At 44.2% G+C, this 27,090-nt stretch overlaps 1 protein-coding gene across 13 annotated transcripts in view; it reads left to right on the top strand.

Moving 5' to 3' along the window:
- PLEKHB2 (pleckstrin homology domain containing B2) overlaps window positions 1–25,511 on the top strand; it is a 46,022-nt gene extending 20,511 nt beyond the window's left edge. For 2 of the 13 annotated variants that reach the window (XM_055261013.2, XM_063632118.1), the window contains exons 3-8: window positions 1,384–1,536; window positions 2,309–2,411; window positions 6,340–6,379; window positions 8,518–8,607; window positions 15,214–15,322; window positions 22,333–25,511. In XM_055261013.2, the coding sequence (XP_055116988.1) occupies window positions 1,384–1,536; window positions 2,309–2,411; window positions 6,340–6,379; window positions 8,518–8,607; window positions 15,214–15,322; window positions 22,333–22,469 (632 nt within the window). In that variant the 3' untranslated portion in view covers window positions 22,470–25,511. Of the gene's footprint in view, window positions 1–1,383; window positions 1,537–2,308; window positions 2,412–6,339; window positions 6,380–8,517; window positions 8,632–15,213; window positions 15,323–19,816; window positions 19,859–22,332 lie in introns of all 13 variants that reach the window. The other 11 variants (XM_055261014.2, XM_063632119.1, XM_055261009.2 and 8 more) reach the window with 10 other exon arrangements.
- The last annotated feature ends 1,579 nt before the right edge of the window (window positions 25,512–27,090 follow it).

The raw sequence follows: 27,090 nt of genomic DNA, 5'->3' as shown, positions 1-27,090 counted from the left end.
AATGGGATTGTGTGTGTTGGCCAAGAACTGGGTGAGGTGTACAGGAACAGAAGGTGTAGTGGGCAGTGAATGGAAGTGAGGAAGGTAAAGAGATGACCAGAGCTACAACTGGCTTTTAAGTCTACTGCAGGGGTTTTCCCTTCATGCAGTCAAGGAAATTACTCTTTTATAAAGTTAAATACCTGGTCCAAGATCACAAATGAAAGGTTGAATTTGCTCAAGCTGACAGAAATACGTGAGGTAGTAGGATGTGCACAGCATGGGAGGCCAGGCAGGGCCTGGTCTATGTCCTGCTGTGCTCATTTATCCAGTGTATGCATCAGGAAGGGGGAGCCCTCCACACTGTGGGCTTCTGTGGGAAATGGTAGGAAAGAGTATCTGTGAAAGCTCTTAAGGACAAAGGAAAAAAACTGTTTTTTCTTTTTTTTTTTTTTGAGACGGAGTCTTGCTCTCTCCCCCAGGTTGGAGGGCAGTGGTGCGATCTCGGCTCACTGCAACCTCCACCTCCCGTGTTCAAGTGATTCTCCTGCCTCAGCCTCCCTAGTAGCTGGGATTACAGGCACGAGCCACCACACCCAGCTAATTTTTTGTATTTTTAGTAGAGATGGGATTTCACCATCTTGGCCAGGCTGATCTCGAACTCCTGGCCTCAAGTGATCCATCCGCCTTGGCCTCCCAAAGTGCTGGGATTACACGCGTGAGCCACCGTGCCTGGCCAAAATGTGTTTTTTCAAAAGAGGAAGGTATTATTTTTATTTGCATATAGAGACTTCACAGTCCAGCATTTTCTGATCTATCTAGCAAATTTAGACAATATTTGGAAATTTAGAAAGTTGAAAAGTTTGAGAGGTTTAAAGTTTAGTACTGTATGAGGAATTAAATGTTAGATATGTTTCATTTGCTGAAAAGCAAGCTTTTTAAAAAAAACCCTAACCGGAAAGTGTTGGAACTTCTAAGTTGGTTGGCAGCATTCTCTGTTGACAGTGTGTGCTGCATGCAGCCTGTTAAAGCACCAGTGGGCGGGCCCTGTGTTCTGCTTTCCCTTTCATTATGAGGGACTGCTTTGGGTAATTCTATGTAGGTGTAATCAAGGGGCCAGGGGAAGAGTTCTTTTTGTTTCTGCTGTGAATTGGAGGACTATGTCCTTGCGCTTTTGGCGCAAAGCTATCCTTTCAGATTTCTAAATTTGGAAAGCTGAGCATGGTGGCATGTGCCTGTAGTCGCAGCTAAACGGGAGGCTGAAATGGGAGGATTGCTTGAGCCCAGGAGTTCAAGGCTGCAGTGAGCTATGATCATGTTTGTGAATAGCCACTGCATTCCAACTTGGGCGAAATAATAAGACTGTCTCTAAAAAAAAACAACCGTACTATTTTTTTTTTCTAGGCACTATTTTGAAGCGCTGGAAGAAGAACTGGTTTGATCTGTGGTCAGATGGTCACCTGATCTATTATGATGACCAGACTCGGCAGAATATCGAGGATAAGGTCCACATGCCAGTGGACTGCATCAACATCCGCACGGGGCAGGAATGTCGGGGTAAGCTGGCCTGTCTTGGCCAGCTTCTGTCTTCTGCTCTTCCTCTGTCTTGGTGGGAGCTGGGTCCTCTTCCTTCCCTGTTGTGCTTTCATTAACAGATTGAAGAAGGGCTCCATCTCAGAGGGGCGACCACGGTGGGGCCCAGGCACTTAGATTGTGAACCACATGGTCGGGACAAATCAGTTTTCTCAGTCCACGTCTCTTCTTCTCGTGGAGCGGGAACCAGAGCACTGGGAACCTCAAGAAGCACAGGCCACCCTAGACTGTGTTGATTTTGTAGTCAGAAACGGGCTTCTGTTTGATGGTGACTCCAATCAATTGCTTAAGATCTGGGATGTCAGCCAGGCATGGTGGCTCATGCCTGTAATCCCAGCACTTTGGGAGGCCGAGGTGGGTGGATCACGAGGTCAGGAGTTCAAGACCACCCTGGCCAAGATGGTGAAACCCCAACTCTACTAAAAAAAAAAAAAGCCAGGTTTGGTGGCAGGTGCCTGTAATCTAGCTACTCAGGAGGCCTAGGTAGAGAATTGCTTGAACCCGGGAGTCAGAGGCTGCAGTGAGCCGAATATATTTTGTGGACGTCGTCTTGGCAGCTGGTCTTGTCAGTCAGCCTAGCTATGTTCTTTCTGCATTCTTGGAAAGGCAGAGGGTTCTTTCATAGACGTAGCACTTGATTTATTGTCTAGTCCTTTGCTTCTCTGAGCTGGTAGTTCTTAGAAAATGTAAGAAGAAATCCTGAAAAAAGTTCCTTTATTCTGCTTATTTTTCATAGATATTCAGCCCCCGGATGGAAAGTCAAAAGACTGCATGCTCCAGATTGTTTGTCGAGATGGGAAAACAATTAGTCTTTGTGCAGAAAGCACAGATGATTGCTTGTAAGTTTTGCTTTATGTGTTTAATTTAAAAAGTATTTTCTATTTTAACTTCTGATTACCAAAAAATGAAAAGAATGGGAGTGGAGTTTTCTTTCAGGTGTCAGAATAAGGGACTCAGTGGATGTGTGAGAGAAATGCAAGAATCGCTTTTCCAATTCTAGTTTCTTTCTCTCTGAGACTGCCTGGGCTGATCCCATTGTGGTGAAAATGGCAGAAAGGAATAGCAGTCTCATCATGCTTTCTTTCCTTATTAGATTCACAGTAGGTAACGGGCATAGTTGAAATAAAATGACCAGAAAAGCAAGAAAGTAAAGACTAAGGAAACTGTCAGTTCCTAGGGCTGCTGTCACAAATCGCTGAACACTGAGTGACGGAAATGGCAGAAATTCATTGTCTCATAGTTCTGGAGGCTGGAAGTCTGGAATCATTGTGTCAGCAGATCCTTGCTTCCTCTGAGATGGTGGGTAGGATCCTTTCTTGCCTCTTCCTAGCTTCTGGTGGTTGCCGGTAGTCCTTGGTGTTCCTTGGCTGGCAGCCACATCACTCCGGTCTCTGCCTCTGTTGTCACATGGCCTTCTTCTGCTGTGTCTGTGTCCAGAATTCTCTTTTCTTATAAAGGACACCAATCATAATGGATTAAGGACCCACTTTAATTCACTATGACCTTATCTTAATTTGATTCCATATGCAAATATCCTATTTCCACATAAGATCCCATTTGAGGGTACTGGGGATTAGGATTTATACATATCTTTTTCATGAGGACACAATTCAACCCATAATAGAGACTTTTGAGAAAGGTGGTGAAATGGAGTAGATCATCTTCCCTGAGGGGAAAACATTTCAATGGTGCAACCAAATAAAGAATTTTGATCTCAAGCACAAACTACAAACAGTTAAAGAAAGAAATAGATGATTCTACTGAGATGTTCTTCAATCCTACCCGAATCCCAGAAGCAGTAACAAGATGAGTTAATTAAATCTTGCAAATTTTCAGTATTACCCTGTGATCTGGAGTGATGCTGATTAAGTGTAAGTTACTTTTTGGAAAAGCTAAGGAAAAAATCCTTGAGAATGTGATGTCCTTGGGGCCTCAGCAGAGGCTGGACGGTTCTCCCAGGACTCATCATTGCAGGGCAGTGAAAGGCACTGAAGTTCACAGGAGTTGGGTAATTTTCTGGCTGGTGAAGTGAGCCCTAGCATGGGACATTCGAAGGAATATGCTCAGAAGAGAGTGTAGGACCCAGATTTTTCAGAAAAGACTTACTCGGTCTCAGAAAAAATTTCCTTCTCTTTTAGCCCTGTGCCCTCAGATTACAGAACATTGATTGTGAGGGTAACACCTAGCCATCAAACTGTTGCTGGGCTGGACTGAGGTGGAACAGGGTGGAACTACCAGTTGATACCAGATTAGGTAGGAAGGGTGTCAAGGAGAAATAACTCATACTTTATGAGAGCAAACAGCAGTTTTAGGTATCACTTCCCATGTTAAATGTGAGCAGGATGTAAAGAAGTGGCTTGGCAACTATGCAGATATACCATGAAGGAAAAATAAGAGAAGGAAAAATAAGAAAAGGAAAATGCAAGCCTCAGGAAAAGCTCCTAGAGTGGAGGAAAATAAAACCCAAGGAACAGAAGCAGAGTCTGCAGGAATGCTTTCCTGGCCACCATATTTAAAATTACATCTCCCTGTCCCCATACACACTCACCATCTATCAACTATTTATCTTGTTCATCATCTGCTTTCATTAGAATATATGCTGTGTGAGGGCAGAGATTTATGTTTCTTTTCTGCTCTTTTGTGTCTGTAACCTAGAAGGTCTGTCGCTGTCAAGAGGGTGCCATTCACATTATAATCTGATGAAAGTGGTCTTCCCTTGCACACAACCCCAAATGAAAAGTGAATCATTGGCATGGAGGAAAAGACTGGAGATACTTTCAGTGAGGGGAAAAAGATGAAAAGATCAGAGATATGTTAGACTAAAAAAAGTTCAGAAAGATTATTGATGTCCATAAAGTATACAACCCAAAAGAGATAATTAGAAATCCAAGGCAAGAAAAATGTTCTGAAATAATCGAACTGAATTTGTAGGCCAAAGTCCATACTAGACTCTTCCACCTGACATGACAACAAAATCTATGTAAGATATATGAATAATCCAGTATGATACCCTTTAGCAAAGTGAATGACAATGGTATGCCGCATACAAAATCAGTTGGGGAATTTTGCAACTTAACCGCATTCCTTAGAAAGCTAGAACACTTGGGCTGGGTATGATGGCTCAAGCTTGTAATCCTAGCACTTTGGGAGGTCAAGGCGGATGGATCATCTGAGGTCAGGAGTTCGAGACCAACCTGGCTAACATGGTGAAACCTTGTCTCTACTAAAAATACAAAAATTAGCCGGGCGTGGTGTCAGGCACCTGTAATCCCAGCTACTTGGGAGGCTGAGGCAGGAGAATGGCGTGAACCCGGGAGGTGGAGATTGCGGTGAGCCAAGATCACGCCACTGTACTCCAGCCTGGACGACAGAGTGAGACTCCATCTCACACACACAAAAAAAAAGCCAGAACACTTGAAAATAAATGGATGAATCTTTCAACTCAGGGAGATAGTAAAATGAGAATAAAACATAAAAGGAATTGATGAAGATAAGAGGGATAGGGTCAGTAAGAAAAGTAAGGGGTAAAGGAGTGAGGGAGTGCACAAGAGAACACTTTTTTGTTTTTTGAGATGGAGTTTTGCTCTTGTTGCCCAGGCTAGAGTGCAATGGTATAATAACTCCGCTCATTGCAACCTCTGCCTCCCGGGTTCAAGCACTTCTGCCTCAGCTTCTGGAGTAGCTGGAATTACAGGCATGTGCCACCACGCCCAGCTAATTTTGTGTTTTTAGTAGAAGCTTGGTTTTACCATGTTGGCCAGGCTGGTCTCGACCTCCTGACCTCAAGTGATCACCTACCTCGACCTCCCAAAGTGCTGGGATTACAGGTGTGAGAGACTGCTTTTTGCCTATGAATTAAGAAAGCTCTTGTGATACTTAAGATTCAGATATCTAGTTTTTTTGACAATATAGTGGAAAGTTGGTAGGTATAGAGATCATTAGAATTGTTTTGCAGGGCATTTTGGCAATACCTGCTGAAATAAATTATGTTTTTATCCCTTTGATGTGGCATTTTCAGTCTTTGGAATTTGCCCTATGGAGATGTTTACATTAGAGTGCAAGGGTAATAGGGATGTTAATAGCATTCTTTTCTTCTTCTTTTTTTTTCTTGAGATAGAGCCCCTCTCTATCATCCAGGCTAGAGTGCAGTGGTGTGATCTTGGCTCACCACAGCCTCGACCTCCCAGGCGCAAGCTATTCTCCCACCTCGGCCTCCCAAGTAGCTGGGACTACAGGCATGCGCCACCATGCCCGGCTAATGTTTGTATTTTTTGTAGAGCTAGGATTTCACTATGTTGCCCAGTCTGGTCTTGAACTCCTGGGCTCAAGTGATCCCCCTGCCTTGGCTTCCCATAGTGCTGGGATTACAGGCATGAGGCACTACATCCGGCTCCCAGCATTCTTTTTAATGTTGAAAAATTGCTAATCTAAATTTTTTCCTCATCGTGGAATATTATATAGCTGGTAAAAAGGAAGTAGATCTGTGTGTGTGCCATGAACTGACAAAGCAAGTGGCAGTACATTTCACATTTATTAAAAAGTAAAGTAAAAAGTATATTATAGATTGTGTTTTAAATATTATATATCTATTATCGATGTAATTTTTAAAAATATATATTCCTAGTGCATGTCTCAAGTGGTTTGGGGCAAAGCCTGAAGACCTGTTTTTTAAACAGATCTTTTCAGGAATTCTGATGCCAACCCAGGTTTCAGAATCATTGCAATGTTGGATTGCCTTAAATAAAGTACCCTTTTTTTTTTCTCCAGGGCCTGGAAATTTACACTCCAAGATTCTAGGACAAACACGGTAAGTTGCTAATGGCAATCACCAATAATTTTTTTTTTTTTTTTTTTTTTTTTTTTTGACAAAGTGTCACTCTTTCACTCAGGCTTGAGCGCAGTGGCGCTGTCTCAGCTCACTGCGGCCTCTACCTCCCGGGCTCAAGTGGTCCTCCCACCTCAGCCTCCCCTTCCCAGGAGCTGGGACTATAGGCCCATGCTACCATTCACAGCTTATTTAAGAAAATTTTTTCGTAGAGACAAAGTCTCACTGTATTACCCATGCTGGTATTGAACTTCTGGGCTCAAGCGATCCTCCCACTTTCGCCTCCCAAAGTGCTGGGATTACAGGCATGAGCCACCACACCTGGCCACCAGTAATGTTTTCACATGGTCTTATGTAACAATTGGAGAATGGGGAAAATGGGTTTCTTGGCCATCTGGCCACAAATGGGCAGGTAGTGCTGGGCAGGGCGCCTTTTGCCAACAGTGAGCAAGCTGGGTTTGCCAAACGTTTTGGCAGGAGGCACCCTGCTCACATAGGCATGCTTGTTCCAGTGTTGCTTTCTAGAAATGCTTGTATTTCTCAAAGTTCTGCAACACTTTGAATTCTGCTGTGGTTTGCGGTAAAGGCTTAGAAAGAACTGCAGGATCATTTTCACGCATGGGAGCTCAGCCTTGTGAAACAAACATTTTTGTGACTTGTGCTTGTCTCTCGTCCTGTTTCTGGCCTTAGGAGGTCACTGAGACAGTGAACCTCATTTGTAGAGCCTCGTAATGCTGTCTTTATCTGTCAGTGATCAAGGGAGTGTTACTCTGGTCAGAGTTTTCATTCTTTAGATGGGATTTTTCCCTCCTTTATTTCTGTAAGAAAAGAAGGTGGATCAAGCTTACAGAAGAATGTGTGCATGTGGGAGAAAGTAAAAGGCTTAATATCTTAATAGCGTCAGTGTTCTCTTCTTTTGTTAGCACATAACAACTTCATTCTAAGCTTACTCTACAGCTGCAGTTACCTTTTCTTCATGAAAATCCTTTTTTTGGGGGGTAAAATTAGTATTAACAATCCATATGGTTAAGGGCAAGCTCCCCAAATGATTCTTTGTGTGGGGTTTTTTTTTTTTTTTTTTTTTGAGACAGTCTCGCTCTGTCGCCCAGGCCGGAGTGCAGTGGAGCGATCTCGGCTCACTGCAACCTCTGCCTCCTGGGTTCAAGCAGTTCTCCTGCCTCAGTCTCCTGAATAGCTGGGATTACAGGCACGTGCCACCACGCCCAGCTAATTTTTGTATTTTTAGTAGAGATAGGATTTCACCATGTTGGTCAGGCTGGTCTCAACTCTTGACCTAGTGATCTGCCCGCCTTGGCCTCCCAAAATGCTGTGATTACAGACATGAGCCATTGCACCTGGCCACTTTTTTTTTTTTAAAGAGCTAACATGTTTTTCTTTAAATTATACTGAGGAGTAATTTAATGAAAAATTTTGTTTTTTAAGGTAAAAAACAGACTATGTATAGGACATATCTCTTGATACATTTTGGACTGTAGAGTTTTTATTTGTGAATAAAGGACTGTTGAGAGTGTTGTAACATCTTTATTTTAGAGTCTCGCCTTGTTGCCTGGGCTGGAGTGCAGTGACTTGATCTTGGCTCACTGCAATCTCGAGCTCCTGGGCTCGAGCGATCCTTGAGACTTAGCCTTCTGAGTAGCTGGGGCCATAAGCACCATGCCCAGTTAATTTCTTGTTTTTTGTACAGATGGGCTCTCCCTCTGTTGCCTAGGCTGGCCTTGGAACTCTTGGGCTCTAGGGATCCTCTCACCCAGCCTCCCCAAAGTGTTGGGATTACAGGTGTGGCCATTGTGCCTGGCCTGATGTAACATCTTTTAAAAGGCATTGGGTAACAGTGGGGCCTCTGAGTGCCTTCCTGGCTGTGAGAGCTGTAATCCTGTTAGGGGCTGAGTGAGGACCACTTTGCTCCTGCATTTAGAGGACACCAGAATAGGGCTGGGGGCCCCCACTGGACCAGGGGTATTTTTCCTATTTTGCAGAGAGCTATGTATCTTTTTGTTTTAAAAAATTTTTAATTTGCTAAATAAAAGGGACAATGCACAGCATCGAGCACACAGCTGCTGGGAAGCTGTCCTGCCCTCACCCTCTCCTGTCTCCCGCAGGCGTATGTGGGCTCTGCAGTCATGACTGATGAGACATCCGTGGTTTCCTCGCCTCCACCATACACGGCCTATGCTGCACCGGCCCCTGAGGTAGGGAGAACCCTGAGCCTCCAGGTGAGGGAAGCTTGGGGTCTCTGCTGCTGTCCTGCTTTGTTTTGTTTTTTAAATGAAATTAGAAATGTACTCTAAACCTTTTCTTCTTAAAACAGATGATTTCTTATCAACTTTGGTTTTCATGAAATAAAGCAACTATTTTATGTAGTTCAGCACACTGTAATGTGCTGTATTAATGTGTAACACGTTTTTAAGATAGATGTAAAAATGCATCATGTTAATGATAGTTGCTTTGGGTAATGAGATTTTGATGATCTGTAGTTTATATGGAATGAATTACTTGAATTCTCCTTATAGTCAGAAAAAAATGCTATATTTTAGGGAAAATAACCCTTAAAAAAATCGTGTCAAATACCTTGGGATGTCCTCTCGTTGGGGTGCTGACTGAGCTAGTGGTACGTATGTAAGTCTGTTGTGTGGAACATGCGGCTTTTAAAAAAATTGAATTTTGAAATAATTATAGATTCACAAGAAGTTGCAAAGATAGCATTGAGAGTCTCATGTGCTTTTTATGTGTTTTCCCCAGTTGTTAATATTAGATCAAATTAAACCCAGGAATTTGGAATTGGTATGGTATTTAAGACTAATCCTGTGTGATTTTCTCATACGTGTAGATTGTGTTAGCTGCCACCTCAATCAAGATGAAGAATTCTTCACAAAATCTTCCTGCTGTGACACCCTTTTATAGTCACGCCATCCCTCTGCTTCCCTAAACCCTGTCAATCACTGAACTGTTCTCCAGCTCTATAGTTTTATCATTTCAACAATGTCGTGTAAATGAAATCATATAGCACGTGCTCTTGTGAGTTTGTTTTTCACTCAGCATTTGCCCTTAAGATCTGTCCAAGTTGCTTTGTCAATAATCCTTTTTATTGCTGAGTGTTTTTTTTTGTTTGTTTTTTTGAGAAGGAGTCTTGCTCTGTTGCCCGGGCTGGAGTGCAGTGGCGCAATCTTGGCTCACTGCAAGCTCCGCCTCCTGGGTTCACGCCATTCTCCTGCCTCAGCCTCCTGAGTAGCTGGGACTACAGGTGCCCGCCACCACACCCAGCCAAGTTTTTTGTATTTTTAGTAGAGATGGGGTTTCACTGTGGTCTCGATCTCCTGACCTCATGATCCGCCCACCTCGGCCTCCCAAAGTGCTGAGATTACAGGCGTGAGCCACCGTGACCGGCCTTATTGCTGAGTGTTATTCCACGGGATGGATGTACCACATTTTGTATTGAGGGACATTTTGGTTGCTTCCAGCTTTTGGCTGTTAGCAGCAAACCTAATGTGAACACTTGTGTGCAGGTTGTGGTGCAGGCATGAAGTTACCTTTCTCTGAGATAAGTGCCCAAACGTGCAATTGCTGGGTCATATGTATGGTAAATCTATGTTTAGTTCTTAACAGAACTGAAAAACTACTTTCCAGTGACTTTTTACTTTCTCATCAGCAATATGTGAATAATTCAGTTTCTCTGCATCCTTACCAGCAGTTGCTGTTGTCACTTTTTTATTTTAGCTCTTCTGATGTCTGTAGTGATATCTCATTGTGGTGTGATTTTTGCATTTCCCTAATAGCTAGTGATACTGACCATCTGTTCATGTGTTTATTTGCCATCTTTATATTTTCTTCAGTGAAATGTCTCTTCATGTCTTTTGCCCGGTTTTCTTTTCTTTTTTTTCGAGACGGAGTCTCGCTCTATCGCCCAGGCTGGAGTGCAGTGGCGTGATCTCGGCTCACTACAAACCCCGCCTCCCGGGTTCACGCCATTCTCCTGCCTCAGCCTCCCGAGTAGCTGGGACTACAGGCACCCGCCACCACACCCAGCTAATTTTTTGTATTTTTAGTAGAGACGGGGTTTCACCGTGTTAGCCAGGATGGTCTCGATCTCCCGACCTCATGATCTGCCCACCTTGGCCTCCCAAAGTGCTGGGATTACAGGTGTCAGCCACTGCGCCCGGCCCTTTTGAGATGGAGTTTCGCTTTTGTTGCCTATACTGGAGTGCAGTGGCATGATCTCGGCTCACCGCAACCTCCACCTCCCGGGTTCAAGCCGTTCTCCTACTTCAGCCCCCCGACTAGCTGGGATTACAGGCACGCGCCACCATGCCTGGCTAATTTTGTATTTTTAGTAGAGATGGGGTTTCTCCATGTTGATCAGGCTTGTCTTGAACTCCCGACCTCAGATGATTCGCCTGCCTCAGCCTCCCAAAGAGCTAGGATTACAGGTGTGAGCTGATTTATTGGCTTTTCCTTTTCTAGGTTGTGCTTTTGCTGTCAGGTTAAAACTTAACGTGACAAACCTAGCCCAAGTTTCCTAAGATTTTCTCCTACATTATTTTCTGAAAGTTTTATAGTGTTAGGTTTTATAATTAGTCCATATTAATTTTGAATTAATTTTTTATAAGGTAGATGTCTCTTTCAGGGCTCTGTTGAGTGTATCTCTTTCTGAGGTCTGTGGTCTGCTCCATTGTTCTGTGTTGTTACCTTCCTTTGATCCCACACAGTCTTAATTATTGTAGCTATATAAAAAGTCTTGGAACTGGGTAGACTGATCAACACCCTCTTTGTTCCTTTCTGGAAATGTTTTAGCTATTCTGGTTCCATTAGCTTTCCATATACATTAGAATAAGTTTGTTTATATCTACAATGAAATCTTGCAAGCCTTTGCAGGAATTGCCTTAAACCTGTGTCATATTTATTTGGAGAGTAATGACATCTGTATTGAATGTTGAATCTCCAGTTATAAACATGGACTGCATGTGTATTTAGATCCTCTTTGATTTTTTTCATCAGCATTTTGAGGTTTTCAGTATAAAAATCCCATACATGTTTTGTTAGATTTACAAGTGTTTCATTTTTTTAGTGATTGCTTATGGTATTACATTTTTAGTTTTAGTTTCCTTTGTTTATTGCCAGTATAGAGAAATAGAATTGATTTTTGTAGGTTGATCTTGCAGTCTGTAAACTTTCTTTTTTTTTGAGACAGAGTTTCTCTCTTATTGCCCAGGCTGGAGTGCAGTGGCGCGATCTTGGCTGACTGCACCCTCTGCCTCCTAGGTTCAAGTGATTCTCCTGCCTCAGCCTCCCGAGTAGCCGGGATTACAGGCACGTGCCACCACACTAATTTTTTGTATTTTTAGTAGAGATAGGGTTTCACCATGATGGCCAGGCTAGTCTCGAACTCCTGACCACAGGTGATCCACCTGCCTTGGCCTTCCAAAGTGCTGGGATTACACGCATGAACCACGGTGCCTGGTTGGCGCCTGTAAACTTTCTAAGCTCTAGTTCCGTTTTCTGTAGATTCTTTGGGATATACTACATAGGCAATCATGTCATCTACAAATAGGAATCTGTTTTCTTTATAACCTTTATGCCTTCTGTTTCCTTACCTTGCTTTGTTGCCTTGGTTAGACCTTCAAATATTATGTTGAATAGCAGTAGTGAGAGAAGACATCCTTGCCTTGTTCCTGATTTTAGGGGAGATGTATTCAGTGTTTTTTTTTTTTTTTGAGACGGAGTCTCGCTCTGTCACCCAGGCTGGAGTGCAGTGGCGCAATCTCGGCTCACTGCAAGCTCCGCCTCCCGGGTTCATGCCATTCTCCTGCCTCAGCCTCTCTGAGTAGCTGGGACTACAGGCGCCCGCCACCACGCCCGGCTAATTTTTTTGTATTTTTAATAGAGACAGGGTTTCACCGTGGTCTCGATCTCCTGACCTCGTGAGCCGCGCGCCTCGGCTTTCCAAAGTGCTGGGATTACAAGCGTGAGGCACCGCGCCCGGCCTTCTTTTTTCTTTTTTCTTTTTTTTTGAGACGGAGTCTCGCTCTGTCACCCAGGCTGGAGTGCAGTGGCGCGATCTCGGCTCACTGCAAGCTCCGCCTCCCGTGTTCATGCCATTCTCCTGCCTCAGCCTCCCGAGTAGCTGGGACTACAGGTGCCCGCCACCACGCTCAGCTAATTTTTTTGTATTTTTAGTAGAGACAGGGTTTCACCATGTTAGCCAGGATGGTCTCGATCTCCTGACCTCATGATCCGCCCGCCTCAGCCTCCCAGACTGCTGGGATTACAGGTGTGAGCCACTGCGCCTGGTCTCTTTTTCCTTTTTTTGGCTTAACCAACACATATCTATTTGTCACAGTTCTGGAGCCTGAAAGCCCAAGATCAAGGTGCTGGGCAGCATTGGTTCACCTGAGGCCCTCCTGCGCTTGCACATGGCCTCCTCCTCCCTGTATCCTCACATGAGCTTTCTTCCGGGTCCGCCGCAGATACAGCTTTCTTATTAGTGACTGGTCTACTCAAATTCTCTAGTTTGTATGGAGTAGGTTTTGACAGTTTGTAGTTTTTGTGGAATTGTTCCTTTTCTTATAAGTTGTCTGACTTACGTGTGTTGAGTTCTTTATAGTGTTTTCTTATTATCCTTGTGATGTCTGCAGAGTCTATAGTAAAAATCCTCCAGTTCATTCATTCCTGATACTGGTAATTTGTCTTTGCTCTTTTTGACAGTTTACTAAAGGTTTTATTAATTTTATGAATAGTTTCAAATAAATAGCTTTTCGTTTTATTCACTTTTTCTGTCTCTCAATTTCATTGATTCTACTCTTTTATTTCCTTCCTTTTTTTTTTTTTTGAGACGGAGTCTCGCTCTGTCGCCCAGGCTGGAGTGCAGTGGCGCAATCTCGGCTCACTGCAAGCTCCGCCTCCCGGGTTCACGCCATTCTCCTGCCTCAGCCTCTCTGAGTAGCTGGGACTACAGGCGCCCGCCACCACGCCCGGCTAATTTTTTGTATTTTTAGTAGAGACGGGGTTTCACCGGGGTCTCGATCTCCTGACCTCGTGATCCGCCCGCCTCGGCCTCCCAAAGTGCTGGGATTACAAGCGTGAGCCACCGCGCCCGGCCTTATTTCCTTCCTTCTGCTTGCTCTGTGGACTTTGGTTTTCAAAAGTTTGACTATAGTGTGTATTTGTGTAGATTTCTTTGGGATTATCCTGTTTGGTATTCATTCAGCTTCTTGAATATATAGGCTTGGGCTTTTGCTAAATTTGGGAACTTTTAAATCATTATTCTTGAGTGCTTTTCCAACCTCAGCCTCCTTCTACTCTCCTTCTGGCACTCTGATAACATCCCTGTTAGTCTCATGTGTCCCAGAAATGCTCATTTTTTTTTGTTTGTTTTACTTCAATCTATTGTTCCTCTGTTGTGTTCTGATTGGGTAATTTCTACCCTTTATATTCATGTTTATGGATTCTTTCCTTTGTCATCTCCATTATATTGTTGGGCCCATTCATTGAACTATTTAAATTGGTTATTGTATTTATTAGTTCTGAAGTTTTTATTTGGTTATTCTTTATATCTTGATATATAAAAAATTAAATGTATGTCTTTATATACTTTTTACTGAGATTTTTCTGTTTTATGGTAGATATTTTATATTTTTTATTTATTTCAAGTGTGTTCATAATTGCTTGTTGAAAGGTTTTTATGATAGCTGCTTTAAAAATCTTTGTCATCTTTGTGTTAGTGTGTTTTGTTGTTGTCTTTTCTCATTTAGTTGAGGTCTTCCTGGTTCTTGGTATGATGAATGGCTTTTGATCAAAAGCTGGACATTTTAATTACTGTAAGACTCTGAATCTTATTTAAATCTCATGTTTTAGCAGACCTCCTTCTGGGGAGCTGCTTTATTGCTGCCAGGTAGAGGTGGAAGTCCGGGCTTACCTTGAGCCTCAGTTGACACCCATGGGCCAGGTTTCTTGTCACTGCAGAGGGTGTTGTGAATTTAGGTTCTCACTAGATCTCCACTGAGCCCACCCTGTATGGTGGTATCAGTGGAGGCTATGGGGGAAGCAATAAGAAAGAGCCTTTCCTCTTCTTACATCTACACACACATTTGCCTGGCTACACCTCTGTTCTCCCTTATCAGAGCACTTGTCACGGAACGACATTAATTGTGCAAGTGTGTCTGATCTCTCACCTGTGAGTATGCAAGGAAGGCCAGTCTTTGATTTCAGTATTTCTCAGCGCCTAGTGGTTATTCACTGCCAGTGGAGGTGGATCTGCTGCATGTTTCTCGCCATGTCTTTTCATAGGTGTGTGCAGCCAGAAAACCATCAGTCAGCTGCCCAGGTACCACACCTCAGGGCACCCTCATCTTCCATATTGTGCCTGGAATTGCTGAACTTGGGTCAGAGAGGGTTCTGCTTCTAGGCTGGCTTTGCCTGCAGAATAGTGGTTTTGGTGAATCTCATTATCACCTGGTCCAACCTTATCATTTTACAGATGGGCAAAGGAAGGCCCAGGTGACTTACTGAAGGTCAGGTTAACAGCACAGCTGAATTAAAATCCAAATCTCGTGCAAGTCCAGTTCTCTTCTTTTGTTGTTTTTTTCTGCCTTCTTCATTCTGTAGCCTGAAAGTGGGCTCCAATTGTAGCTTTTGTTTGTTTTTTAGTAATTTTAAAACGGCAGGCCTAACCACACTGTTTCATGTTTTGTTTTGTTATTTTAATTGACTTGTATTTTATTGATTGCAACCTGGAGACCACAATTTTAATACATTACCAAAGGTTTCACAATTGTATTTCTAATGGGCCTGTTTCTTTTCAGCAGGCTTACAGCTATGGGCCATACGGTGGTGCGTACCCACCAGGAACTCAAGTTGTCTACGCTGCGAATGGGCAGGCGTATGCCGTGCCCTACCAGTACCCATATGCAGGTAACTCACACCGGCCTTTCATTCCTCATTTCTATCCATTTGCTGAGTAGACCAGAGAGACCTGTAAACATTTTTATTTTTCAGTTTAAGGTTAAGTGAGCTATATTTTCTGGTTGTAGACTACAAATCACTCTTACTATGCTTTAAGAAAGCCTTTTGTAGTTTCATACTGCTCTGCAAAGCTAGAGTAGGCTTGATTTTTAGAACTTGGCTTTTGTGTCCGGATTAGTTCTCAGAATTTTGTACTTATTGGGATTCACTTACATTAAGAAGCAACCAAAGTAAGAGGCTTATTTTAAGGGATGAGAGGTGACCTTTCAGCTGTTCTCCTTCTGGTGACGTCCTTGGAAGGTTGTCACTACTGAGGTGATGTTCCATTTCACAGTGGAGTAGAGGCCTGGAAGGGCTTGTGTTTATTCTGGGCTTGGAGTCTGTTCTTTCTATTCTTCACCTCACATGAAACACCTGGCAGGCATGTGTAACTGGTGTAGGGGTATCATGTCCAGGTCTCCTGGGCAAGGGGGTCGGCAGGGTGGAGGTGTGGGACAATGCTGGCCACTGCTGGGGCTGCAGTGAGGGTGGGGAGGGCAGAGCTGTGGCCGACGGCCTCTGTGAAGTGAGGCTGGGCAGGCGCAGTGGGCACAGCACCATAGTGCAGGATGCACAGGTGGGTGGGCTGGAGCCAGAGGCTGAGCTCAGGAGAGACAGGAATGTGGGGGTTTGCAGGAGGAGGAGTAGTCCCGGGCTGTGAGCAAAACTAGCATGGTGTCTCAGCGCAGAGGCAGTGGGAGATGAGCTGGTACCAGAAAGGTGGGACACTAATAGTGGTGCCCAGAGAAGTCAAGGAGGCCTCCGGGTTACAATCTTAGATGGTGTCCTTGTAGTTGTTGGTGGTTGCTTTGGCTTTCGATGCATTTAGCACTTAAAATGGGTTCTGGAGTAGAAATAGAGAAATCTTATACTCCTCTGTTCTGGGAATCTGAGGCACATTCACTCAACTAGCACGGACTTTGGAGGATCCTGCTTTGCTTGACTTTATTTCATGTCAAGTTGAAAACCATTAAAATGATAATAAGTAGGCCGGGCATAGTGGCTCACGCCTGTAATCCCAGCACTTTGGGAGGCTGAGGCGGGTGGATCACGAGGTCAGGAGATCGAGACCATCCTGGCTAACACAGTGAAATCCCATCTCTACTAAAAATACAAAAAAATTAGCTGGGCATGGTGGCGGGCACCTGTAGTCCCAGCTACTTGGGAGGCCGAGGCAGGAGAATGGCATGAACCCAGGAGGCAGAGCTTGCAGTGAGCCGACATCGCATCACTGAACTCCAGCCTGGGCGACAGAACGAGACTCTGTCTCAAAAAATAATAATAAGTAATTATGACAGATTAAATATTTGTCCACTGTCTTGTGAGCCTAGCACAAATACTTTTGTTTGAATTACAGTAACAAACACTTAACATCAACAGTAGATTCTTGGAAACTGTTACTTTCAGTGGAACAACGTGTAAAGAAACCAATTTTATGGTAGACTAATTGATATAAACAAGAGTTAAGTTTCTGTGGCTTATTTCTGGTCACAAAAACATCACCACTTCTAATATTAACCATTGAAATTAATGTGAGCTATACATACATGTAAGATTAATAAAGACAAGTAAGATAATTACCTAGTTATTTCAGTTGATGGCCATGGGTGGCTGGACCCTCTCCCAGCAGCTCAGGGCTTAAGGTGGGAATCCACCATGGATAGGATGCTATCTCATTGCAGGGCACACTCACCCACACCTCCTCTCACTCCGACTGGGACAGTTTAGACACGCCGATTCACCTAAGGGGTACATCTCTGGGATGGGAAGGAACTGAACTATCCCAAGAAAACCATGCAAATGTGGAAAAAACCTTCACACTCCACACAGGTGGTGCCCCAGAGGGGAATCCATTCTTTTCTTCTTATCAATGTTATAATGAAACTACATTAAATGAAACAGTGTTATTTGAGGACCTCCTGTACTTCCTCCATATGAAATATTTTCTCCTTACAATCGTGCATTGTATTTCTAGTCTTTTTATATGTATTGAATCCCAAGTGCTATGTAATACTCATAAGTATTTTTAGTAATTGCCTGTTATCATATTGGGTGATGTATTACTAAACCTTCCAGTATTGGCTGTTTTTTTCCTCTCTCTTTTTTTTCTTTTTTTTTTTTCTTTTTTTTTTTTTTTTTTTTTTTTTTTTTTTTTTTTTTTTTTTTTTTGCTATTGTAGAGACTTCTTTGAACATCTTTAATCATTTTCCTTTTTGTTCTTATTGAATATGCATTAGAATGTGTTTCTTTTTTTTCTTTTGTTTTTGAGATGGAGTTTCACTCTTGTTGCCCAGGCTGGAGTGCAATGTCATGATCTCGGCTCACTGCAACCTCCACCTCGTGTGTTCAAACGATTCTCCTGCCTCAGCCTCCCAAGTAGCATGTGCCACCATACCTGGCTAACTTTGTTTTTTTTTTGTTTTTTTTTTTTTTTTTTGAGACGGAGTCTCGCTCTATCGCCCAGGCTGGAGTGCAGTGGCGCAATCTCGGCTCACTGCAAGCTCTGCCTCCCGGGTTCACACCATTCTCCCGCCTCAGCCTCTCCGAGTAGCTGGGACTACAGGCGCCCGCCACCACGCCCGGCTAATTTTTTGTATTTTTAGTAGAGACGGGGTTTCACTGTGGTCTCGATCTCCTGACCTTGTGATCCGCCCGCCTCGGCCTCCCAAAGTGCTGGGATTACAAGCGTGAGCCACCGCGCCCGGCCTAACTTTGTATTTTTAGTAGAGATGGTTTCACCATGTTGGCCAGGCTGGTCTCAAACTCATGACCTCAGGTGATCGATCCATCTGCCTTGACCTTCCAAAGTGCGGGGATTACAGGTGTGAGCCACCGTGCCTGGCCTAGAATCTAGTTCTTTTTTTTTTTTTTTTTCCCAACTAGACTAAATCTCTGTATGCAGACAGACGCCAACTCAGGATGGTTTGACTTAATGATTTTTTGACTTTACGATGGTGCGAAAACAGTCTACATTTAGTAGAAACTGTACTTCAGGTACTCCTACCCCCATTCTGTTTTTCACTCTCAGTATAGTACTCATTCAGTTACATGAGATCTTCGACACTTGATTATAGTAGGCTTTGTGTTAGTTGATTTTCCCAGCTGCAGACTAATGTTAGTGCTCTGAGCAGTTGAAGGTAGGCTATGGTAAGCTATGATGTTCGGTAGGTTAGGCGTATTAAATGCATTTTGACTATGATGTTTTCAACTTATGATGGGTTTATTGGGAGGTAACCCCATTGTAAGTTGAGGAGCATCTCTATTAACATGTCAGAAGGCATAGACATTTTTGAGGGATTTTTGGATATGATTTAAAAATGTAAATGTTTTCAAACATAAAAAATAGGGATGATGGTATAATGAACTATAATGTGTCCATCACGGGCTTCAGCAGTTACCATAGCATATCTAATCTTTTATCTCTACCTCAGCCTCCTTTCTCTACCTCTGGATTAGTTTAAGGGACATCCCAGATTTTTAATCATTTCATCTGTTAATATCACATTAAATCTGGATAGCATTTTGCCAAGTTGATCGCAGAATGGTTTACCAACTTATAATGCCACTAGCAGTTACTGATGCAGTGGTTTATCTGTGATCCCATAAAGATGGTCTGTTGTGCTCTGAAAGTTTTGATAGCTTCAGTAGGTCTCAAGTGGAATCATCGAGTTGCTTTAGTTTATATCCCCTTTTATGAATCATTTTCCTTTGCACATTTTTCTGTTGGGATCCCATGGAATGGTGAGTTTTAAGCCCTAGCCTTGCCACATGAGAGCCTCTTTCGCAGCTTCCAGCCCACAGAATAGGGCAGTTGCCACTGTTTCTTACTGTGTACAGAGCACAGATACTGCAGACGTGGTTGTTGAGGGCACTTCTGGAAGTGCACTTCTGGAAATGAGTCCATCCTTGCCCTTGGCTCTCGTCAGTAGAGTAGAATTAGCACTCTCACAGGCAGTACTCGGAATGCTTGCCGCATAAGGGGCTGAGTTAGTGGGCATTATGGCCAGCCTGCCTCAGGATGGTGACCAGGCAGCCCCCAGACCTGCTTGCTGTGGAAGGGTCAAGTGGGTTTGTGGTCGATACATAGCAGCTTGTGTTGACAACCAGATGGGTGCTTTGCCACCTCCATACCATCCTGTCTGCCAGGGTCTCACTGCCTAGAGCTAGTCCACAAGAACCCTTCTAGTCATGCACAGAGCTGGTTAAGGCTTTCTGTTGAGCGTGATTGGGACCAGTGGTTGGTCAGCCAATTGAGAAAGTACAGAGTACTGTAGATGTATTGTAAACATCGTGCTGTGATTTAACCCACTAGTGGGTGTTCGTTTGGCTCTCTCATGATGTGGGGTTGAGGTGTTTGCTTTGAGTTGGCTCCTTTGGTTGGAGTCTTCTATTTGTGTCTTGTAGAGACCATCCTCATGACACGTCATTGCACTGCAGTTTCCAGGGGTAAGTCCAAGAGCAGACTTCTAGATTTGGGGACTATAGTCCTCCCATCCTCCCATCTTTTATAGTTTTCTCAATTCCCTGATTTGATGGTAATTTGTAAAAGTAACCTTCCTTTATTTAGTTTTTCCTGTAGTATCTTAGTTGCCATAGAAACTGTGTCTGCCTTTTTCTCATTCACATTTTGACCATTTATGTAATATTAGTTAAATTAGGCAATTATAATAAGTGTGACCTGGAAGCATCCACAGCTGACTCTGGCAAGGACTGAGCTCAGTGCAGGAGCAGAGCTCAGCAGGAGCCACAAGAGAGTGGCCTGGTCCTGCAGCCAGGGGACCTCAGCATGACCTGCAGGGGCATCAGAATGTAGATTTTCCATGGGACCTTTTCATTAGGTCAGCTCACAAGTTGTATTGTGTTACATTTAGCTAGTTGGAGTCACCATTACTGAGCATTTTAAAATGTCAGGGCTGTGAAAGTAAATGCCATAATTCCCTAGTTTTTTTTTTTTTTTTTTTGAGACGGAGTCTCGCTCTGTCGCCCAGGCTGGAGTGCAGTGGCGCAATCTCGGTTCACTGCAAGCTCCGCCTCTCGGGTTCACGCCATTCTCCTGCCTCAGCCTCTCCTAGTAGCTGGGACTACAGGCGCCCACCACGCCCGGCTAATTTTTTATTGTATTTTTAGTAGAGACGGGGTTTCACCGTGGTCTCGATCTCCTGACCTTGTGATCCGCCCGCCTCGGCCTCCCAAAGTGCTGGGATTACAAGCGTGAGCCACCGCGCCCGGCATAATTCCCTAGTTTTGAAATTTAAACATTGCAAAAATAATCACTTGCTTCCAGTACTGTTACCTGTACCAGATCAGCCCTTAGATTTACGATGGTTTCGTTGTACTACTCTGTGCCTTTTGAGTTTTGTCATTCATCATCCTCTGTTGTATTTGAGGCATTAGTGGGTATAAATGCATATTGTAGCCAGAGTGCCTGGGTTTGTGTGCCCTTACTGTCTTTAACCGCTGTGTGCCTCAGTTTGCCTATCTGCAAAATAGGGATAAAAGTGCACTCAGTTGAGTAAGAGCATTTCAATGTATGTAGTGCTGTAAGCGGCTGGAAATGTTCACCTTTGTTATCACTGCGGGTTTCACTTCTGCTCTTCATCCACATGTGCACATCACTAGTGACTAGTTTTTTTTCTTTTCTTTTTGAGACAGAGTCGCACTCTGTTGCCCAGACTGGATTGCAGTGACAGGATCTCAACTCACTGCAGCCCTCGCCTCCCAGGTTCAAGCAATTTTCATGCCTCAGCGTGGGATTACAGGCATGCGCCACTACCCCTGGCTAATTTTTTTTTTTGGTAATTTTTTAAGAGACAGGGTTTCACTGTGTTGGCCAAGCTGGTCTAAAACTTCTGGCCTCAAGTGATCCACCTGCCTTAGCCTCCCAAAGTGCTGGTATTACGGGTGTGAGCCATCAAGCCTGGCCAGCCAGCCTGTGAACCATTAAAGGAATAGAGGATCAAGGAGGAAAGTTAACCCTATTAATATCTGAGCAGTTTGAAAGCTACTTAGCTACTAGGCATTATAGCTGTGAAGCATGGAAGGGAGCAAACAGTATATTTCCAGTTGTAAATTTTAATCTTGCAAATTAAATACTAAATTTGTCTGTGGTTTGTTTTTTTTGAAGTTTTCACCTCTAACATAAATATTTATTTTTTCTCTATAAAGACATGCAGTAAAAAAGAGTAGGCCGGGCCGGGCGCGGTGGCTCATGCCTGTAATCTCAGCACTTTGGGAGGCCGAGACGGGTGGATCACGAGGTCAGGAGATCGAGACCATCCTGGCTAACACGGTGAAACCCCGTCTCTAATAAAAATACAAAAAATTAGCCGAGCGTGGTGGCGGGCGCCTGTAGTCCCAGTTACTCAGGAAGCTGAGGTGGGAGAATAGCTTGAACCCGGGAGGTGGAGGTTGCAGTGAGCTGAGATCATGCCACTGTACTCCAGCCTGGGGACAGAGCAAGATTCCTTCTAAAAAAAAAAAAAAAAAAAGTGCAGATTTAAGGTTTAATTTAAAAATCGGTTTGCATGCATACTAAGAGGCTAATTTGCCTTAAGTGAGCATTTCCTTTTTGGGCTTTTGTTGGGCACTGTGTGTCTCCCGTGTTCCCCATTTGTCTGCCACCCAATAAGCATGGTGTCGAGGGCTGGAGAAATCAGAGGCTGGAATCTGAAAGCTTCATTAGGGTTCTGCTTTTTGCAGATTAGGGACTTCGGTCCTTAGTGAGCTGAGGATCTTGGTTTCCTCCCAGTGTGCGGTTTCAGGGATGTGGGCCACATGATGTACCTGCTGTGGAGGAGGGCTGGGGCGCCAGTGTGACAGGAGACAGCAGATCCCTTTTGTGAAAGGAGAACTGGTACTTTGCGTGATGTTAAACTTCACAAACCGCTGCTCAGAGATCTGCTATTTTCCTTCTCTTTTAGGACTTTACGGACAGCAGCCTGTTAACCAAGTCATCATTCGAGAGCGGTATCGAGACAACGACAGTGACCTGGCGCTGGGCATGCTGGCAGGAGCAGCCACGGGCATGGCCTTAGGGTCTCTATTTTGGGTCTTCTAGGGGCCTCAAGGTCTTGATGTGCATAGCTTCTGATAACCCTGTGTGCAATAATATGATTTGCAGGGCATTTCTGTTTGTGACATGTTTTTAATAATAGTTTTAATCATTCCTTTGAAAGTAGTGATGTCATAATTGTACTAATCCACGTAAATACCACAGAGAAGGGTTTGAACTGTGCTATTTTGTTCAAACGTTGGCTCTCCGGGGGCACTGGCTCATTCCAAGACTGTCCTTGTGCAACTCTCAGAATACCTTATTTGAACATACCTGTTTTGAAAGGCGTTTTCTTTTTAGAGTTAGGTGTAGTGCTTAAGGGTTAATTTATTTTCATGTTATGCCAGTAATATAGTGTTGTATGCTTAATGAGTGATTGTGGCAAGAAAAGCTACAGCTTCTTTCTGTTTAACTTTTTCAAACCACAGACCAGAACTGGTTGCATGTTACTTTAGGAGTTGTGGGTTGGTAAGCTCCCAGGTACTTCCCGAGGCTATGGTGTGAGAGCCCCCATCCTGCCCTCTGGGGCTCCACAGGCCCCCAGCAAGGCCGATGGCTCAGGATGATGGGCACAGCCCGCCTTTGAAAAATGATGCTTCAGAAATCTGCCTGACCCTAGCTTCTTATTCTCACCTTATTCTTGTATGGCTTTGGTAGCCATACTTGGAGAACATATCCCGCATTAGGAATTGATTTGAGCCTGAGAGTTTGAGGGCTTTATCCTTTAAAACTTGGAGAAGCCAGCTGGGCGCGGTGGCTCATGCCTGTAATCCCAGCACTTTGGGAGACCAAGGCAGGCGGATCACAAGGTCAGGAGATCGAGACCATCCTGGCTAACACGGTGAAACCCCGTGTCTACTAAAAATACAAAAAATTAGCTGAGCGTGGTGGCGGGCGCCTGTGGTCCCAGCTACTCGGGAGGCTGAGGCAGGAGAATGGTGTGAACCCAGGAGGCGGAGCTTGCAGTGAGCCAAGATAGCGCCACTGCACTCCAGCCTGGGCGACAGAGTGAGACTGTCTCAAAAAATAAATAAATCCTGGAGAAGCCAGAACAATAACAAAAAAGTGTGGGGAGGCAGATTTGCTTTATTCCAAGAGGCTGTTTGTGTGTCTGCCCAAGCCTCCTTATAGCCTATTTTTCTACTTGCTGAGGGAGTAATATTAAAGGAACAGGGAGGGAGTGGAAGGAGAGCCTTAAAGCGTTCCCATTTCAGGCCTTCGGGGGGTTGCACTGTGCGGGAGATGCTCTCTCATCACTCTGAAGGCCCATCCTGTGCAGAAGTGGGGCTCTGTGGCAGTTCACTGAGCACCAGGGCAGACCGTAGCTGAACAGACTTGGGTTATGGATGGGATATGGGGCCCAGGGACCCTCAGGACACAGGGACTGGCTCAAGGTACCACTCAGCCTGGCCAGGACCCCCAGCTTTGCTTTTGTTCTTGATCTCTTTGTGATAGAGAAGCTTAGAACATTGCATTTGGAACCTCAAAATGTGTGAGTCTTTGGAAAACCCATTCCAGCCTTTCTTCAAATGCTTATTTTCAATATATGAAGTGTGTATTTGAAATATTCATATTTCTTTTATTTCTTGTTTTCAAGCTCTGAATTATTGCAGTTTTCTGTCCTGCATGCTTTCAACAGTGTGGTTTTACAGAGGCAGTTTAGCACAGTGAATGTCCCTGCCCCACACTCCATATGGTCCTGTTTTCCCGAAAATACACTCCAGGTAGCACAGACTTGTTATTTTGCCTGGCTGGTTACACACATGCTGTCTTGCTTTGCTGCTCAGCCACCTCCCTCTGAGGCGAACTTAGGCCAACCTACATAGGACTCCATTTGAAGCCAGACACCAGAGAAACCTAGTGGTGGCCACGGGTCTGCTTTTCTCTCTGATCCTAGGGTACTTGTTGACATGGGAGTGTCTGTTCCCACATGGAAGGAGGTCTATCTCTCATCTCTTAATAGATGTATGACAACTCTAGTGTCCATGGTTTAAAATGTTGCTTTGAGGATTTTCCATCCTGTATAAGAAAAATGGCTTTCTTCAGATTATAATCGTTATTAAAGCTGTATGTACACTTTACTTAAAAACTATTAACAGTTTTTCATGTTGCACTGGTGGTAATTTTGAACTTGGAATTACTGGGTGGGAAGTCCAGGAACCATAGAGTATTGATTTTTGCTGCCGAAATGCTCTTGAGGCAGATGTCCCTGTGCTCCCCTGGCTGCTTCTGGCTGAAGGGGGGAGGTGTAGACTGAAGCTTGGGCACTCGTGTGTCCCCTCCCCTGTCCCCATTCCAGTGGGGCCAGTCTCATTAGGCAGCCCTAGATGAGCCTGGAACTGGACTGTCCTTAGTGACTTGGTCCTGGTATGCAATGCATACTGGGGATAAGGTTGCCCAGGTACTTTATTTCCTTGGCCACAACTCCCATAGATGCCAATGTTTTGATAGCCTCAGTTTCTCAACGATGGCTTTTGTTTACAGTGCTACACTTAATATAAGTCAAGATGTGCTTGAGTTAGAAGAAGCTTCTTATTCAGGTTTGAGTAAGCATTTTACTTCCATGTGTACTTTTAAATAATCCATACCTTGAAGAAGTTGGCCAATGATATTATACACATGCTGATCTGATTGTTCTTTTCATTCCTTGAGTCAACTTCAGGGTCTTGGATATTAAAGAGAAGAAGGAGAAATGTGGTTAATGTTTTGGATCATCATTTGTGAACAAGGCCAGACTGCCCATTTTAGGCTATCCAGGACTCAAGGTAGCCATCTGGATCATAAGAAGGTCCTGCAGTTGAGGCAAGATGACCCAAGTGTCTTTTCCACAAGTTTTGATCCTTTGTAATATTTCTTTTTCCTTCCGTAGTGTATGTAGATACAAGGCATGGAATGCAGTTCCACTTTCTCCCCAGACTTGATCTTTTTGTGATTGCTTTCCCGTCTCTAGTATTCTGTTGTGTCTAGAGAACTGGTTTTTTCCTACATATGCAAATTGTACATTTGTAAGTGAAAATGTCAATACATTAAAGCATTAACCTTAAAGCATGTTTCATTGTGACTTCTGTTGTCTTTAAAAAATTACTTTGTAGTAACATACTCTCAGCTTTTTCTGCTGTCCTGGATCATAAGAATGCCATTTATTGAGGACCTACCAAATGCTAGTATATTGTCACATCAGAGACAGCTCACTGGATTCTTAGTGACTCTGTAAGGGAGGCATTATCCAGGTTCCACTGGAGGGACCGAGGCTCAGAAGTTAAATAATTTACTCAGGAGCATGCAGGTAGTAGGTCTCCACATCTGATGTTAAAAACGCCTTCTTGTTCCCTGTGCCATGTGCATATGAGAATTTGATTTCCACAAACAGCAGTGGCCTGTGTCATCACACTCTTGGGATGGCTGTGAGAAAACAGACACTATTTTTCCCAACCAGATCCCTCTGGCAGTGTGTGTCCAATAACTTCTCCAGCGTCTTTGGATACATGACTGTGTTTTTTGTTATTTTTATTTGTTTATTTATTTTGAGACGGAGTCTTGCTCTGTTTCCCAGGCTGGAGTGCAGGGGTGTGATCTCGGCTCACTGCAAGCTCTGCCTCCCGGGTTCACGCCATTCTTCTGCCTCAGCCTCCCGAGTAGCTGGGATTACAGGTGCCTGCCACACCTGGCTAATTTTTTGTATTTTTAGTAGAGACAGGGTTTCACCATGTTAGCCAGGCTGGTCTCAATCTCCCGACCTCGTGATCCGCCCGCCTTGGCCTCCCAAAGTGTTGGGATTACAGGAGTGAGCCACCGCACCCGTCCGAAAAGCTCTATTTCTTGTTCAAGTCGCAGTCCATTGTGGGTTCATAAGGGATGAGAGGCTTCTGTTCCAGGCTGTCATTCAGGGACCAAAACTGCTTTTATCTCTTCGCCTTGGAATCTGCTGTGGGAACTTACACAGCCTGCTGGAAGAAAAGACAGCGACGACACCCATCCTCAGCTCTGGAGTGGCGCTCCCCTTCCAGTGGTGAGAGCTAATCATGTGGCCTGGGCTCAGTGCTTGAGGTCTGGGAGGTATCGGCTGAGCTCAGGAAGAAATGGCCCTCGCCTCAGCTGCTGATAAACACAACAGGCCGTAGTTAATGACAGATCATGATCGTCAAGTATTGCCAGTTCTCGGTGGAAGTTGAGTTTATATTAACTTTCCTTTGCACAGTTTTTACTGATTAATAAAGCCAGTGGTTGCAAATTATAAGCAAATTGTTAGTTCACACAACACAAATGTCATTTGGTCACAGATATTTTTGTTGCTGTTAAATCGTTTCTTTCCCTACTTACCAACTGGTGTGGATGGATCTAGAGAAGATATTCACCCTTTCCAGCAAGGAATATAGTTCCTCCATCCATTTGTCCTTTATTACGTTAAAGTCATGCTGAGGATGACTGCGTTATTGCCCCTGGTTGTCCTGCTCCCCCTGCCCTGTGCGTGGCCTATAAGTTCTTGCCTGGTGCTGAGCGCCTGCCCATGTCATCTTGCCCACTGGAGGAACAGAGTCCAAGCCTAACAGGTGGTGTGCCATGCCTGGGGGCAGGGGCTGTGAGTGTGTCATGTTTGAGCAGGTGCTTTAGGAAGCAGAGGGGGCTT

The sequence above is a fragment of the Symphalangus syndactylus genome, chromosome 22, assembly GCF_028878055.3.
Source record: "Symphalangus syndactylus isolate Jambi chromosome 22, NHGRI_mSymSyn1-v2.1_pri, whole genome shotgun sequence".
Lineage (NCBI taxonomy): Eukaryota > Metazoa > Chordata > Mammalia > Primates > Hylobatidae > Symphalangus > Symphalangus syndactylus.
Note: the sequence above shows the minus strand (reverse complement) of the source record. Positions and strands in the feature narration are given on the sequence as shown.